Here is an 18,842-nt window from a genome sequence, read left to right on the forward strand (position 1 = left end):
GGCTAGAGCATATCATTAATTAAGAAAATATCATGAAGGTGGAAAAAAAGCCAAAATGGCAATTGAATTCTAATGTGAGTAATTTTTAAATCAACTTGTAGACTCCGACTTGTCAGCTACAAGTGCCTCTATCGGATTCAATTTCAATTTAGATCTTTACTGATAGCACTATCAGTGTCAAATGAGAAGAAAGTGTAGAGTAAAGGATATATTATAAATGATTGTAATCCGTGTCTGTTGTGTTGGATACATTAGAAGAAAGGAACTGTAAGTTAGACTTTCTAACCGTTAACATTTGAAATGATGAAATTAAACTGACTTATTAATTCTAATCATTCAATAAGCGGATCAAGTAGCGATGTTAGTTTTCTATATACAATCATTAGTCTATGGTTTTAATCTCCGTCTGCTATTCATCATAGTAGCACAGTTAAAATAGCATTATACAATACCTCTATTCTCTATCATTACCCAAACGAGATCATGATACATAGCAAATGCTTCGTATCATTGTCTTATGCTTTATAAAGTGACAATAAAAATGTCATAAAACGGCCAGTAAAAACGAGTTGAAGAGGTTCATATCGCATGACAAAACGACAAACATTGGCTAATAATCCATCATCGATTCGAAACGATGACTAGAATAGCCATGATAGATCTATTTAACAATAAAAAATGAAACGATCGGTATTGAAATCGTATACTGCTAAGTGATGGCCATGTTTTCAGATGGTCTACTTCGAGCCTAAATAGAAATTGATTGAATATACTTCAGTAATTAGCGCTAAATAGCCATAACTCATCATCTTTGACTAATTACTATAAATCCAATATTTTTTCTATCTCTTATTTGCATAACTGATCTATATAGGAAAATTATTCAGTCTAGAGACAGTCGGCAATACAAAGAGTTGTCACGTCATCGTTGGCTAGGCTTGGCGTTGAAGAGGTGCTTTATTTATTGTATAATCTAATTGAAATTAAAGTACCGCCTCGGTAAAGAAACCCAACCGTCTATCTAGGACTGCAATGGTCTATCACTATTGTCTACTATTGTTTCATTATTCTTATTTTTACTGACTTATCAATTTGAATCTACCCCTAACTGATTGCTGCACTGTATACTAAAGCTATTTTTTCAAGTCGCATCGGTGCATGCATATTAATTCTTATTCTTTTCTGAATATTCTGTCCCTCTTATTCACTGTCAGTAGTTTTTGCTTCCTTGTCTTTATGTTAAGCGATCATAGAAGGATTATTCTGTAACGACTGACTACAGTACTTATAACTAGTATTTGTTTGCTATTTGTAAGCAACGTGCGTCCTTGGAATTAGATCAACCCATTCCACTTGCACCGTAGAAAGCAAAAATCGATTTGGTATTTCGTTGATTATTCATTTATCAAATAGACGGTAAGACACTATTCTATAAATTTCAATTTAATTTTTGAATTGTTTTTGGAGACGATATCCTTAAAATAAAATTGATTCCATTAACGTAGTCGACTTTTATATTGGAAAAAATTAAAATTTTAATAATACGCAACGTGGGTGCTACTTTTCCGTTTATTATTCCCATATTATTTTTTTTCCAACTTGGATTAATTCTGTTTGTATTGGTGTGGTACTACCGTAGTTTAATAACTTTAGTTTCTATAAAGCATGTCTCATAGCACCTTTGCAAGTGTCTAATTGCTACTTCAAATCGTCTTAAAATGGGACATAAAATAACAAACGCCTTCAAAATTGCAAACTGTTGTCACCAATAATATCAAAAATGCCCCTACTTTTATACTAAGACAACGTCAATATTGATCACTTATCCATCCATTTTTTCCTTTTATTTTATCATAGCTAACACATGAAATACGTATCGTACTTAATCAAATTTAATAGACAATATCATTTGCATTGGTACCACGCACAATTTAAATAATCTAGCTAACTCGCTAGTCATTCTATTACATCTTATCAATGCGATATTAGCCGATAACGAATCATAGCGTAATATTTTTCAAAGTAACATCTTAACAGTGAAAGCTTATTGTGTTGCTCTACAATATAGTCTACAGTCGTAGAGTGAACAAACTATAAAGTTGACATTTAACCTATTTGTTCACAAATATTACATTAACAAGCGATAAAATATAGAATATTACATGTAATATATCGAGCACAAACCGTCGATTATGAAAACGTTAAAAATTATATGAAAACTATCTGACGCTCGGCACGGTATCATATTGGTATATGCTAGCGTCTACGAGCAAATTGAAAATATTTTGTATACTTTACGATTTACTAGGCATTAATTCAATTTTCAAAGACTACCTGTATACTGGCTATAGAGTTCAAGTACAAGCTACAATAAATTGCTGCACATTGACGAGACTGCTTGTAATAATTGATACTCGATATTGTAGAACTCCTAAAACGCTTTGTTCTCTACTTATTTTGTATATTTTAGCGGAATAGAGAAAAGAGAAAGCACTGTCTTCTTTAGTATTTAAGCTATTCTTACAAGTGACCAAGTATACTAGAATTTTTCGACTAATAGAAGTTCACACTATACTTTTATATTCTTGGATTAAAATATCGACGTCTATCTAGCACTTTAAAATGATTTTATTATTCGTCTTTACCCTTGAAATTATAGTATGTAGGCAGTAAAGTATAAGTGTAGCGGGCAAGATAGCTACTATGCCTTGAGAATACGGCATACGATATCATGATAAAAAGGGGACTTATTAAAGCATACCAATACACGTTCATTTTTACATTACTGTGTGCAGCTAATTCTTAGGATCCACGTTAAACTAGACTACCCAGATTATAAAACCGAATTAAGCTTTATTACATTATCAAACTGTAACTGCATCTATAGCGAAAGATTGAAGAACTCCCGATATACTCGATGCATACGCTTAATAAACTCTAGTGCATAACATATTAAGTAGCGATAGTAACATTATCATAACGTTTAATAGGAATTGGATTACCATATCCTCCTGGAGCACAAGCATTACATCTTACTGTAGCGCATACATTAATAATTTTGGTACTAATTAAGAATTCAACTTGGAGTTTACTAACTCGACATCTTAAACTCTAATTTTTTGTATCTTGGCCAACTTTGAAAGCATATTCTTATTGACACAACTTTTCGATAAAGAATTCCTGAGTTGATCAATACGAGTAAGGCTGTTATCTCTTCTACTAAAAGGCAATATAGTTAAAATTATCAAGTAGCCTTTATAAATGCTTTACTGTAATAGGAAAACAAACAGATTCCCTCGAACATAAAGCAATCGTCTAGATTATCAAACATTATCGAGATTCATAATCCGTAACCAAGGAAATTTATTACAATACTAGTAGAACCTTGTATTTTTTGTCGATCATTAACCTAAATATGCTCTGCCAGGAAAATTAACATCCGAACTATTTACCATCAGCAACAAAAAGGATCTATTACGCAATCAATCAACTAAGTCAAATCGGTAGTTTATTATATGGCATACCGGTAGTAGTTCCTTTTCCTTATACCGTGCGCGAATATTACATAAATATAATAATAGCATTATTTCGTTACTAATAGTAAAAACATGAGCTATAAACTTTAGTACTTTAAGCAATTATCATCCATATATTAGTCTTCAAAAGGATAGCTTTTTGCATGCTACCTACCTTGAATAGAAACGATTGTTTCAGGAGCCTCTTTCGATGTAAGACATACGGTATCAACCTTTTAATACATTTACTAAAAAATCTGATTTTCACCCCGCTATATATTTGATATTTTACGTGTAAACATACGCGTATCATTATAGTGGGTAAAAGGTATCCTAAATATTAATCTATCAACAATGATAAAATGATGATTGGAAATTAAAAGTACGGAAAATGCGTCTTGTTATAGTCGGCATAAATTTTAAAGAATTAGACCAGACTTCTAGAGACTGCAATGTAATTAATTCAAAATGTTATGTTGACTTATTATATGAATAAATTATACAAAAAATAAGGAATAATGTTTGCAATACTTTAGACATTTTAGCTTGCCTTGGATTATAGATTTCATTATAACTGTAGATGTGGTATAAAATTATTAGATAAACAGTTCTTACTCTCATGTATTATAATAATTATAAGAATCCAAACTTTAATGAGTCGTGAGTATTAAAATAATTACAGCGAGAGTACTGCGTTCAAAAGTAGGAGATCGTATTTTATTTACGGAATACTATTGATGACTATCTGGTAATAGGGAACATGACATATTGATAAAAAGAAGCGATTTACAAAGACAATGCGATGCAACTGTAATATATTTCACGAAAAATATTACTAAATTGCAATCTTTGCATCTGCGGAAACGAATTATGCACTAGTTTTATAATATAATATTTAGTTTATAGCATCCTGTATACTACTGTCGAAAATGAATCTGTCGTACGTGATTTAATGCGCTAGTCCATGAACATAATAATTAAAAACAAAATTAATAAAAATACACAGAGACAATTATTACTCACAATTATTCATCTACTTTATAATCAGGTGGGTGTCATAGCGTAATATGAATGAAATAAGCAATTTACTATTGCTAACAGTGTCCCAGTTTTACATCAAAGTTTATCGTCTAACGTGTATACGAGCATTTAGTGAAATTTCAGACATTGAACAAATATAGTAAAATATATGACCGATGGTGTACCATGCTATACACTTCCTGATGAGATTACAGTATCAAATTGTAATCACTAGCATACGGTTTACGTTATACTATTCACTATAGGAATACATTTTACCATTGTGCCTATTTTTATTTATGTGCACCTAAGGATCAAAAATTTTTCTGTTTTTCTTCATCTTCTTGTAATCAAACTTACTTATATTAGACCTTAAAGCTTAAAATCATTCTTAATTGATTATTAAATATAACTTAATTTAATGTATTTAATCTATTAGCTCAAGAATAGACTACTGCTTATTGCATTACTAATCTAAGCACAAAATGATCCTTATTTTTTAAAGGGTTATATTGTCAGAGGAAATAGCTCTTGCATTAACTTAATACAATATAAATAGTACCATAGCATGGTCTTACAAGATCCAGACCCAAAATGAAATAAATATTTATGGCAATTTTAACAGCAAGATGCTATCCAAGACTGTTTTGGTACTTCCAAAGTGAATTTAATCTGTCCGTCAGTATATTCATACTTTCTTATCCACTTAGTTACAGCTATAGAGAACAGCTTCCTCGACTGTACTGTTAATTAACATAGCTAATAGCTACCAGTACTATATAAAGTGTCAGCTTTAAACACCGCTACTACATTCGGTAGTCGCTAGCGGTAGTTAGAGTATTAAAGAAGTCAATAGTCAAGATAGCGCTGATTGAGAGATTAGACAAAACATAGACAAAAACTGTACATTGGAGTGTTGGGATATCTATAGTTAAGGGCGCGGTACTACATTATAACCGACTTGAAATAATAATAATGGCCTAAGAAAAATTTACACGTACATTAAAATGTAATGAATTAATTGTCCCTATTTCATTCAACTGTTGACAGCATAATTGATGCTATCTAGTACTCCAATATGCGCGTATTTCTACATACTGTATTCGCATATAAATTCGCCTAAAAGCATAATTGCATGACTCTCTAGTGCCAGAGAAGAAGAAGGAAAATTACCGATACTGTGAAGTCATTGTAGTCCAGATAGATGTATGCATAGTGAGTCAGTTAATTTTTCTTTGAATAAGAAAGATTACGAAAAGAACTGCAATTATATCACGAAGCATTCAGTATGTTATAATGTGATAAATACATAAAAATTTAACAATATCCCCACATAATATATGATCTACAGCTTAAAAGAATAATTTTAGTAATCGTACAGTAGGACTAGTTTCGATTTCTGTCATTATAATATACGGATAGTAAGGCTGTCACAAAGTCTTTATATATTCTACCACTCTTAAACCTTACAAAATAGCATAATCAGTATAATTTTTCTAATATTTATCGTCATTACTAGTACATGCATATTTCGATAGAAGAGATCTCTTTCTAATTACTTTTAAAACTCAGATCGTCAGAGTCGTTGACTAACTCTACCATCTTGAGCAATACTATTTATATATAATTAAAGCTAAGGTATCATAAGTTATAGATGTCGTTCCCTTGCAGTAGTTTTTTGCATCAATTAACAACGTATGCATCTTTTCTGTCACCTATAGCCCAATAAAACACATCGACTTTGGCGTTGGACTCTAAACTCATCGCTCCATCATGATTTGGCGTGGATCGCTTATAACTGTAGTGTTTTGCCTTCTCTTACCTGGCTACTACGCACAAGGTATACATAGCGATGTTTCATATACTATTATACACTAATATACAGTATACGCGTATATCTAATTGCTTTAAGTTTTCTGTATATCAATGCATATTTAGTAATAATATTAATCATTGTTATTTCAAAATTGTTACGGTAAGAGAAAGATATTACTTTTAAACAAATTACATGATGTGAAGATAAAGTATCGTAAGAACTGATCTATATCACAATCAATGATTACAATAATAGTTTTAGAACACTGTGGAAAAAAATTTATATATCTATAAACCATATTAATCAAAATAGATATTATGAATACGTTCCAAAAATATTTACTACGATAATGTTAATTTCGTCTTCAAATTCGATGTTTTACAGACTATTACGAATTTACCACACATCCAAGCAATGTCTACCTTGCAGGAAGCGTATCTCAAGTCGTGATGTCTTGCAGAGCCGCACCTGTAACAGGCTTAACTTGGATTTATCAATGGCGACTAAATAATGATAATCTTTCTGCCCAACGAGGCAATGCTAGATTCACCGGATTTAACAGTAATGAGCTTACAATAGGATCCGCTACTAGCGATATTTACGATACCACTCTTTTCGGTAATAGTAATAATTTCACATGTGTGGCAAACAATAGTAAAGGAGCTATGACGTCAAGAATCGCAAATATTTTACGTGTTGGTAAGTTACACCCATAGAAATAACGTTTAACTCTTATATAACTTATATACCATACGGTACTCGTATTTAAAACGCTATCATAAGGAATTAACATAATAATATTTCCGAATTTATTATATACCGTACTAAAATATCAGATATTTTTAGGTAAACCATTCTTTCAAGGAAACAGTAAATTAAACAAAGATGCTACCTTTATAGCGGGTCAAGCTACAAGTATCAAATGCGGTGACACAAAATTTCCGGAAATTCCTACTACCATGTTGTGGCATTACACGAAAAATGAATTACGTCTTAATCCATCATCCGATGGAAGAATTGCGATCGCCTTAGATGGCACTCTATATTTCGCTAACTTACTTGTTTCTGATGCAACGCGTTATCGTTGTGGTGTAAGGCCTACTCAGCCAGACACAAGTACAAATATATTTTTTTCAGGAAACACAACATTAACTATACAGCCAAGAGGTTAGTCTAAACTAAATCAAGTTACACCTCGAACAGCGACTACATCTTTTAAAATTTCTTTAGTACTTCGATGTTCTAATCACTATCAATGTAGTAGCAATAATTGTCAAATATTACAATTTATACATAAATTATTCCAGACATACTAATATAATGTAGAACTTCAATTTCTGATAGTCATCAAACGTTGTACTTTTTTCAAATAATACATTTTTATTATTGTACTTGCAATTAATATTTACTAATCTATAACTTGTAAATTTTAATCTATCCTTTTCGTAAATTTTTTATCACAGTTTGCACCGGTCAATTATGTGGTAAGTACACAAATAGTTCGATATGATATTGTGTATTACTTGTCTTTTATTATGAGCTTTTACTTTTTAAGCTAAGTAATATTAACTTACATACTGTATAATATCGTAACAGATTTTGGTCCAGAATTGCATAAAAGGTCCGGTAATATGCAAGCAGTGATCGGTTCATCGATTACCTTAGAATGTATCCCCAAAGGAAGGTATCTATTGATAATACGGAAATCAAAGATGTATAGCTGGGTTACTCGCTCAATCATGAGGCCTATTATGAAATGTAGTAGTTTTCCTTTACATAACATTTAACAGTTATTAAATTACAGTGTAAACTTATTCATTACGTATCTAAACTCAAGAATTTCAATTTACTATTTCAGACCAACTCCTATTATCAGCTGGTGCTTGTATAACTCTAACACTCAATTATGCAACAACATCCAAGCATCATCTAAGTACGCTTATAGTCAAGCCAGTAATAGGCTAACTATTAATAATCTCATTCCTCAAGATGCTGGAACGTATAGATGTATAGCAAGAAGTATAAGAACTATACAATGGGATAATGTCTTACAAGTCGATCGTAAGTTAGATTTTGACAAGATTATAATTATCTAGCAAGTCAATCAGAAATAATATATTGTGTTAATTGATAATGAGGATTGCTTCGATTTTTAATTTAATAGCAAAATTGACATGGATAACAAGGTTTAGATCAATGTCTGCTTCAATCGAAGATACTGTAACTTTTCCTTGTACTGCATACGGCACGCCGCCATTAAAATATACGTGGTATAAACAAGCCATTAAATTTCCCCTGACTAATAGTCGATTCATTATGTCGAGTACAAGTGGAAATTTAACAATAAGAAATCTATTAAGTAATGATACTGGCGTTTACCAATGCGTTGTTGAAGACAGATATAACAGAATTGCAAGTGGAGGATACTTCGAAGTCAAAGGTTAAATATTAGCTTATAGCTATCTTTACAATGATTAGCTGTAAATCTACTTAGTTAAAAAGTTGAAGGTTATACTGTATTTTGATATAATAAATTCTCAAAAGTAAATAAGTATGCTAAACTGTTATTTAGTCGATCTGTATATTACTTATTGAGATAAAATTATATCGGTAACAATTCAGTACAGTACTATTAACTTTCTTATTCACTTATATAGTAGTCTTTAAATCGTTATCTTGCTTAGTCTATGTTCTCTAAATTTATTCTACTTTGTTAAATTGATATAGTATTTGCAGCCAGATTTACTGAGACGATGCAACAACAGCAGATTATTCAAGTTGGTCCATCAGCACAAGTGGTATGCCCAATTGACGGAGGTCCAAAACCGACCATTGATTACTTCTTTAACGGAAACCAGATATCATTGTTGGGCTCTAATAAATATGAAAGATTACGAAATGGTAATTTATTGGTTAAGAATGTCGTCTTAGCAGATGGAGGAAACTATACTTGTAGAGGAAGAAATCGATATAATCCAGTGAATACCTACGTTACTGGTTGGGCAAGGGCTCATGTTTACCGTAAGTTAACCCTTATGCTATGACGTTTTCTGATATAGATTACAAAAGCTATCAATAATTTAGATAGTATTATTTTAAAACTTCCGTTTAAGCTAATACAATACAATCCTATATAATTCAGTAGATATTCATCTTGATCGTAATCTCATAAGATCTATTAAAATTGTTATTTTTCATTTTCGATAGTTCTAAAATCAGATCTAATCAATTCTATATATATCTTACCGACAAATATCCTTTCATCTCATTAGTCTTATCCTTCTTAGTATCCGTAAAAATATTACATCATATTTCTTGCCTATTATTTTTAGTGTTTAACAATTAATTGACGTAGTCAGAGAGATTGTAAGACTTGATACGTATTTAACCCTATTTTTTAACAAATATTCTTAAAGCTACAACTTCTTATCCATGCAGTGATAGTTTATTAAGACTTCTCTACAGTACTTTCATTCTCATCTATATCCGATAACAAAGTATAAGTTCGCATGAGAAAGATATTTTGAAGACATTGCTTGAGTAGATTGTACTTTAAAGAGCTCTTAATTGAATTGCTCTAACGTTTACAGAAGCGACTAAAATTCTGGAAGGTCCAACTACCCGAAGCTATCGTATTGGCTCTACAGTAACTATCCCATGCAATGTTACAGCTGATTCTAGAATTAGGAATGCGGTTACAGTAGTATGGCAAAGGAATGGTCAATCTATACAAGCTTCATCCAAATATGTACTACGAAATTTATATCCTAATTACGCCTTGACTATTAACAACGCTCAAATCGCAGAAAGTGGAAATTACTCATGTAGAATGACTGTTGATGTCGCTCAATTACCAGGAAAAACAATTACTGATACTAAAATTGGAAACATAGCATTCAATGGTAAGATTAATAGAGAAAATTCACTGAATCAGCTTAGATATTCTCAGTCATTATATTGAATAGTACCGTATACGTTAAGTAGCGATATAAGACGATAGCAAAACATTAAGATAATTACTATTCGTAGCAGTTAACTTTTATTTCTGTTCTTAGCTGTTCCACTACCTCCTACTCTTGCTTCTGGAAGATTAATAAATAGCAGTATGCTATTTCTTAACTGGACTTTCGCAACCGGTAACGAAAACAATAGTCCTTTGAAAAAGTTTGTCGTCCAATTCAGATCAAACTATATCTCAACTATTCGAACACTTTTGGAAATACCCAACATCAACCAACGAAGTACCTTCATAACTCCATCCCCATATATAACATACACTTTATACGTAGCTGCAGAAAACGGCGTTGGCCTTAGCCAAAGGAGTAATCAATTACAAATTAGAAATCCTAATACAGCTGGTACGATTAATATAATAGTTACTCCTCTTATGACTATCATCAATTTTTTAATTATATCATTTACGCGTATAAAACGACATCTAACAAATAGTATAACAATGTACTAAAGTTACTGTTGTTAATTCTTAAAAGCCATTTTATCGATAACTTTTTTCAATAATGAGCTCACTAACACAAAGTAATTTCATTTTTAGTTCCTACCGACGCACCCACTAATCTTTATACGCTAGTCAATTCAGCAGATTTAACAACATTAACCGTTTACTGGACAGTAAGTTATTTTTAATATTTCTAGGTTTCTCACTACATTTATATCTGTTTCAACTATATTTACATTAATCTTTGATATAGTTACTTATCATAGTTTCATATAAGATAGGTGCACGTTTTCGTTAAAACTAGTCAAAAATTTAAATAATAATATCTAATTTATTTTCAGCCACTAACAGGTGAACAAGCTAATGGCCCAAACTTAAGGTATCTGTTAAGATACAGGAAGAGTAATACTGCCAACTCTTATAAGACCATCGACGTAACCGGCTCTAGTTACACAATTTCCGGATTAGAAGCTCGAGTTAATTATGATTTCGATCTTCGAGCGCGTAACGATATTGGCCTAAGTACAGTATTTGCTTACTATCTCGGATGTACATGCGAACAAAGTAAGAAAACTGTACACCTTGCTTCTTCTAATTTATGATTAATTAGATAGTACCAAGTTATTCTCTACTAGTCTTTTATAATAAAATTCAATTTTTGTCTTGATTAGAAACAAGCATAGTTATTCAAGTAACTAAGTTATTGTTAACCATTAATACAATTATTATCGAAAACTAATGTTAATTAATGTATCTATATACTTTATACTGATGATATTAAGGGCCTGTCGGAATACCATTCAATGTAACCGTAGTAGTAACAAATGCAAACATCGTTATTAATTGGTTACAAGTACCTGTGCATTTGCAGGGCGGAAAAATCACGGCTAATCGGGTAAAATACTAAACAGAGTCCTATTGTGTTATCACTATAGATATAAATTAATCAAATATACTAGATCTTACAAATCGCGGGTATACCTATACATCAATTATTTAGTAAGCTAAAACTATTTTGTCAGCGGACTAAATGTATGTATACATACGCGTACTTACACAAATCGTTTATACGTACATGCTAAACATCGTAGTAGATAGTAGAAATAAACTTACTACAAATTTAAAAATAAATTTCGAATACTAAGAATATTTACGATTTAACTTTTTTATATTACAGGTTAGATTAACACAAGTTACTTCTGGAACACAAAATACCATCTTAATCAATTCTACAACTAGTATTACTCTTTACGGTTTAGCACCTAATACTAATTATACCGTTGCTATTAGCGGCAGAAATGCTGCTGGAGAAGGTCCCTTTTCTGTTCCTAAAACCTTTAGAACTGGCAGCATAGGTAATAAGGATAATATATGTATTAGTCTTTACCGGTAATATACGTACAATAGAGAACTTTAACAAATTAAGCTACAAGACGGTATTTTTCTTCTTTTCTCGTACGCTAATTGTAGATACAGCATATAAACCAGTTTTAGGCTTTCCCGTTAGCAATGATATAACTAATGATACTGTTACTTTACGATGGACTATCGTTGGTCAACCGTTTTATTTCCAGCCTCAATATAGACTTTCAAGTAAGTAATGTACCGCAATGTTAAAGTTTTCTATCATTTTAGCTGCTACTTCAGCGATAGCAAAGAAGAACAAATTATTGCTAAACCGAGCTAATTACTACATAAGAAGCGCTTTAAAAGAATTCTCTCTTGTTTGTGACTTTATTTTTATTAGATCAAATATGGATATCTAGTAATAATCTTACAAGGCAAACAGCAAATGTAGTAATAAGAGGACTTCTACCGAATACAGCTTACGAATTCAGAGTTAATGCGATCTATTTTAGCGGACGAAATATATCAAGCGATATCCGAGCTGTACAAACTAAAAGTAAATATAAGATCACTTGTAGTAGCAAGAATGAACTAACTTTTCTATTAGCTAGACGATACAACTATAACCCATACAAGTAGTAATGAAAAATCTATGTATATCTGATATACTGAGCTAGATTGATTCCTTTTTCGCTTTATAGATACTATCGGACAACAAGTTCGACCTTTTTATCAAGAAGCATGGTTTATCATTATTATTGTTATAGCTTGTCTAGCCCTTATTATAGCTATAGCTGTCCTACTTTGCAAAGGCCGTAAGAAAGCAGGTAAATTTCCAGGTTAGTGTGAATGTTAATGATCTTATTATAGTAGCCTACTTGCTTAGATGTTTTCTATTACTGTTAAAATCAATCGGCTGATTTTTCAATTTCTTTGTTTATATCGCATTCATATTAGCAGTCCCAAAAGGCAAACAGTAAGTCAATCTTTTCAAAGTTTTCTTAATTATAGAGTAATTTCGATAGTCTGCATAGATTTACTAGCTACTAGCCAGTATAAACCCGGCTAGGCCGGGAATTTCTCCACAAAACGTATGAATCTATTACTTCACACAAAAATATCTACATGGCATTTATATACGAAACCCGCGTAAAAATCGGCTTCTACTTTATGTTTATAGATTATTTTTATTTAGTATTTTTATATCCGTAGATTGTATTCTTTATGAATGTAACTAGAATATTAGAGCTATAATGTATTGACGGATTACTACTATTATTTACTGTTAGGAATCCACCTATTCCACCGCCTCCTGAGCCAGCAAACGAGGAATATGATAGCCTAAAGAGGCCACCTTTGCCTCCTATGCAGACTGAAACAATCCAACATGGAGACGAGTCGTTACTTGACAATGATAGCGTCGATAGCCTTGAACAATATGCTGACTTGCCTGGATTAAGTAAATTTAATGAGGACGGCTCATTTATTGGTGAATATGGCGACAAGGAAATGGACAGATACAGCCAATATAATCGTGACAGCGTTGTTGAGCCAGCTGGTAGTCACTATGGCACAGTCCGTGATGATGCAAGCTATCATACTAATCATACTAATCATAATACCCTCGATGTCGATAATAGCACTACTTTTTCAACTTTTGTCTAATTTCTGGCATAGCTCAGCATCTTCTTAAGTAACAACATTTAAATCGTTTAAATTCAGTGTTTTATGTGACAGCAAGATACATTTTCCTAATTCGCATATCATTATGCCTATGCAGTATTATTAACTAGTTAAAAGTGATGATAAAATCCATTTAAAAATTCTAACATTGTTTACTTGGAAAAGATCAGATCATAGTAATAAGAAAAGAAAAATACATGGCAAGGTACAATTAATCTAATATTGGATCTAGGTATTCAATTTAATCTCTCCAATAATAATCAAATATCGTAATTCAGTAATATTATTGCTGCAATACTACAAGATCCTGAAGGCTACAATTAATTCTTGACATATCAAATAATCGGTCTCACTCTTATATTCTGAAGTAATCTATGCATATAACAATATTCATTCATGATTGTTTAAGAACAACATCTACTCGTTGGATTATATTGTAATTTGATCATGTATGGAAGCATAATACTAATAATTATAGAGAATCTAATTGAATATCATTAGAATCGCAATTTAAAGAAATAGATTCTGTACGATCTTGCAATAGTAGGTTGGTTCCACATTTTTCTATAGATAAAGTGATAACTGAATGGTGATTTCGGACACATTTATGGCTATGTTACTTGCATCTGTCAAACATAAATTGGATATATTTTTTATTTTTGCAGGATTTTCATTTATACTACTGTATTTATCCACTTATGATGTGCTAAATATTCTAAGTTCGTAAAAGTGAATATGAAACCCGCAATAATGTCAGGAAGTGATAATTCTGTTTGTTTAATCTGTTAGTTTTGATGTTTAGTGGTAACCGTGATTTAATCTCCTGACATGTATTACACTGGACTATTAAATTTGACTTTATATTATTCTAATCGTACTGGTGAAAATATCTATTTGTACAATCTTTTGTGTTATTCCTATTGCAGCAATATCATAGTGGGTCTTATTTAATCCAAGTTTATCTATTACCGTATTCATTATTCATCAATTTATCCAACTTGGTAATTTCAAAAAATTTGCCCTGTATGTTGATACTAAAGATAATGATGATGTTCAGCTTGCAGTTTAATCGCAAATAGTGGGCAAGTCTAAAATCGTATGATTTTAGCCATCATTGCTTATTGTTACTTTCAATGTAGAAAGATACTGCAGCATTTTTACTTTAACAGCATTGATAATTTTCAAGATTTGTGTCCGATTTGCTATATAGAGTAATAAAGAGACAGAAGTTATGTATTCAATTACTGTGAATTGAATTTTATCAATTTAGCTAAATAGAAAATTAGCATTTTCAGCACATATATAGAACGCTACCTGCATAGTTGTTGTAAGTAAGACATCATAAATAGTGATATAATGCCTAAATTTATTATTCGCGATTACAGGACTTTAATCTGCGTAAGAAGCTTTACATAGTGCACAACTTTGATAATTCTAGTTACAATGTAGAAAGATTAAACCGCGCTATTTCTCAATAAAGGCGATAGTGGTTGTATAATCGACTGTTATGATAGCTTCGATTCATTTAGCGGAATTAAAAACTAACATCAAGACAATATCAGGCACTACTTTCACTTTTATGTATGACAGTCATAGCTTTAATTAAACTTAAATCGAGTATTCTCTACTTGTATAATTTCCGTTTAGTGCATGGGTGTCACAATTTTAGCTATAATGCAGAGAAATCTAGATCACGTTTTTTCATCGTAAAAGGAATCAACCATTATCATGATTTTTATCAATTTAGCAAAATAGAAAATCACCATTATTAGGACAATATATAAGCTACTTGTACTCTATTTAAGGCGTTACTAACTACACTAAATGGTTTATTCACTATAGCTAATACAGACTTTCGTACTTACATCCGAAGTTTCAGGTTCATAGCTTTTATAGTTCTAGTGACAATGCAGAAATTGTACTACGTCACTTTGCAATAAAAGTGATGGAAATAATGTACATGGATCAGGATAATTTTTATCAACTTAGCAATATAGAAAGCTATTATTACCAAACATCGAACGCAATTGGTAGCATGTAGAAATGACGTAAACAATACCTTATTTAATATTCTCTATTAAAGAATTTCTTACTTGTGTAAAAAGTTCTACCGAATACATGACTCCCATAGTTCTAGTAGTGGTATAGAAAGATTATATCACGTAATTTCGTCATAGAAGAGATAGAGTAGTAAAATTGATTGTTAAGATGACTTCATCTATTTAGTATAAATATCCTATATAAGATAGCGCTAACTATATAGTACATGAAGTAATTATTTTATAATACAGTCCAGTTAGGAGTTTCTTACTTATACAAAAAGCTGTGCATCGTGGATGAATTTAATAGCTCTAATTTAATTTGCAGAAAGACTACACTTTATTCCGCGGTGGCATTTTGGAATAAAACAGAAGACTGTGATACTTTCAAAGTGGCTAATTCTCCTTGATGCATGATTTGGTCCCTCAAACTCACTTGTATACCCATAAAATATTTCACACTAATAAACGAAAATGATACAGCTATCTTACTATTCATGTGCTAACTATCACTTATGTAGATGTTAAAAGTATACAGTTCCAATTTGTCGACAATATGGCAATAAGTTCTAGAAATAATAAAGCAAAAGAAGAGATAAACGTATTAAGAAAGCATAATGCTGCACTTTTTTAAGACCTATACTGACACGAATAGCCAAAATATACAATCCACATGCATAAGCTAAAAGAGTATCTTATCAACGCATAGAAATAGAGTATATGGTAGAATATTCCGGAACTTACTAGTAGTTATTACAGTATATGTGTATATGAAATCAATTTTGTAGAAGATGCTACATGCTTACGAATGCGAGCACGTACGCATTCTAGACTAACGCTTGAGAAGTCGCTCTAATTGTATTATGAGAATTAGCTGCTGATATATTGGCCGCCGATATTAATTATAATTATTAGATTATTCGTTTTTTAAAATAAACAAATATGATTGTAGTCGTCGGAGAAAAAATAATATTCTTATTCAACAGTCAGAAATTTTAAAATTGATGTAAATGATCTCATATTTATCGCCATTGGCTTGTATACTTGAAGAAAGTATTCTAGTAGCCTATGAGATTATGAAACACAGTTGTATAGTTATGCTGCATAAAATTTTTTATAAATATTAGTTAGATATAAATGATAAAAGATAGTACAAGTAGTTAATTTAATAGAATGTAGGTCTATGTCATAGAAATTTCCTTTCTGACGCTTTTTATTATCAAAATAATATTTACTGGAATACAAATGCAATCCATTCAAATTTGGTATGACAGATGGATTATGCTCATTATTTTACATCATTCCATATTGTTTCTCCACTAAGGCATTTCTATGATATTAATATTAATGTTAGAATCAAATTGATCAAGAAATAATTATACAGTATCTACGAAGACTGCATAGCTTAAATTAGTCAATAAGATATATTTATCAGATAATCGATAATAATATTGTAATAAAATAATAGGATCAAGACAGATGTATTTCTGAGAATATTTCGTTAATACTTTAGTGATAAGATGCTATAGGTAATCATTTTCGCATGATTTTATTATATATAAAACATTATTTCTTTTCCTTCTAATTAATAGAATATACAAAAACCCTCAGTTAATCACACAATACCAGTAGTTAGTTTTGCATGCCTAACAACTTCGGTTACAGAAAGAGTAATATTATTATGATACAATATTCGACATGTGGTTAGAATATATTATCGGATAGTTTTTTGGCTAAAGGAATAACGACTGACCGTTCGCCTTGTAGAGTGTCTAGTATTTAACTCAGGGCGAACAATAATTAAATAGATTTTATAGGAATAAAGGCATAAAACGACAACAATTGCAAATATAGTTACACCAAATGATATCACTGCGATAGACGCTAATCCACTGGTAGCAAAATAAAATGGTACCAAGTATAAAAGTGTCATACACATTACAACACAAGTAACCAAGATACATTTCGCTTCGTTGAAGTTACTTGGCAATTTACGCGCTCGATAGGCAAGTGAAATGCATATAACATTACCTATAAAAAGCCCAACTACTAATATAATAAATGGTGCTTTTGTTGTCGCTTGGCAGTTGGCATAAACTAGATTATTGGTTGAGATATATCTGCCAACTTCTATAGGATAGACTAATAAGGTAATCCCTACTATAGCTACAATAACAATAATTAAAACTGATACAATAATAAATTGACCACATGTTCGGTAGAGTAAACTTTGGCGTATAGCTGAAGGATTGCGAACATTAAATAATCCTAACATTAATTGTGTTTTAACCATGATAGAAGCAAGTATACAAGTGCACGAAAAGCTAAGTATTAGCAAAACTAATGAACAAATAGTTGTAGTTAATGGTAATACGAGTAAAATTGGTACAATATATAAAATTATAACACCAAATAAGAGGATATGAGTTAGAAGACGATGGGTAGCTCGAACAATTGGTGTTCTTCGATAGATAATCATACAAATCCAAACGAGGAGAGTAATGATAGCGCAAAAGCTCACTACAGTTAATAACGCGATAACAAGTGGATCACTTATTTGCAAATGAGTAACTTGAACATCTTGACATTGAGATTGATTGGCGAATGTACCCCATGAACATGAATAACAAACTGGAGCATTCGTAACATTGGATATTGTATTAGGAGGGCATGGTAAGCAATCCCAGCAGCAACTACTCTTATTTTTTCGATATCTTCGATAACTCCCCGGCTGACAATCACCATGACATGTCGATATTGGAATTTGACTGGAATTGTTACTATTCCATACAATCGGTTGATAAAGAAATAGAGTTAATTCTTGATCTATTGGCTTAGAACCATTCCACATCCCGATTGTAATAAAATTTAATGTATCTTGTTGTGGCTGTAGATTAATAATAGTATAGACACCTTGACTATTTCCTTCTTGATCAAATTGAAACGATGGATCTGTTATACCATCA

At 31.4% G+C, this 18,842-nt stretch overlaps 1 protein-coding gene across 1 annotated transcript; it reads left to right on the forward strand.

The window, feature by feature from the left end:
* Window positions 1-6,308: 6,308 nt before the first annotated feature.
* On the forward strand, window positions 6,309-13,819 carry TRIADDRAFT_55084 (uncharacterized protein; the record flags this gene model as incomplete). The annotated part of the gene is made up of 18 exons (XM_002110705.1): window positions 6,309-6,375; window positions 6,736-7,050; window positions 7,198-7,518; window positions 7,815-7,835; window positions 7,948-8,035; window positions 8,210-8,412; window positions 8,516-8,791; window positions 9,079-9,372; window positions 9,942-10,253; window positions 10,407-10,709; window positions 10,904-10,980; window positions 11,149-11,371; window positions 11,590-11,702; window positions 11,985-12,162; window positions 12,278-12,400; window positions 12,856-12,981; window positions 13,112-13,130; window positions 13,444-13,819. The coding sequence occupies 18 exons, from the start codon at window positions 6,309-6,311 to the stop codon at window positions 13,817-13,819; spliced, it is 3,435 nt and encodes a 1,144-aa protein (XP_002110741.1).
* Window positions 13,820-18,842: the final 5,023 nt, after the last annotated feature.

The sequence above is a fragment of the Trichoplax adhaerens genome, genomic scaffold (genome assembly GCF_000150275.1).
Source record: "Trichoplax adhaerens TRIADscaffold_3 genomic scaffold, whole genome shotgun sequence".
NCBI classification, from domain to species: Eukaryota; Metazoa; Placozoa; class Uniplacotomia; order Trichoplacea; family Trichoplacidae; genus Trichoplax; species Trichoplax adhaerens.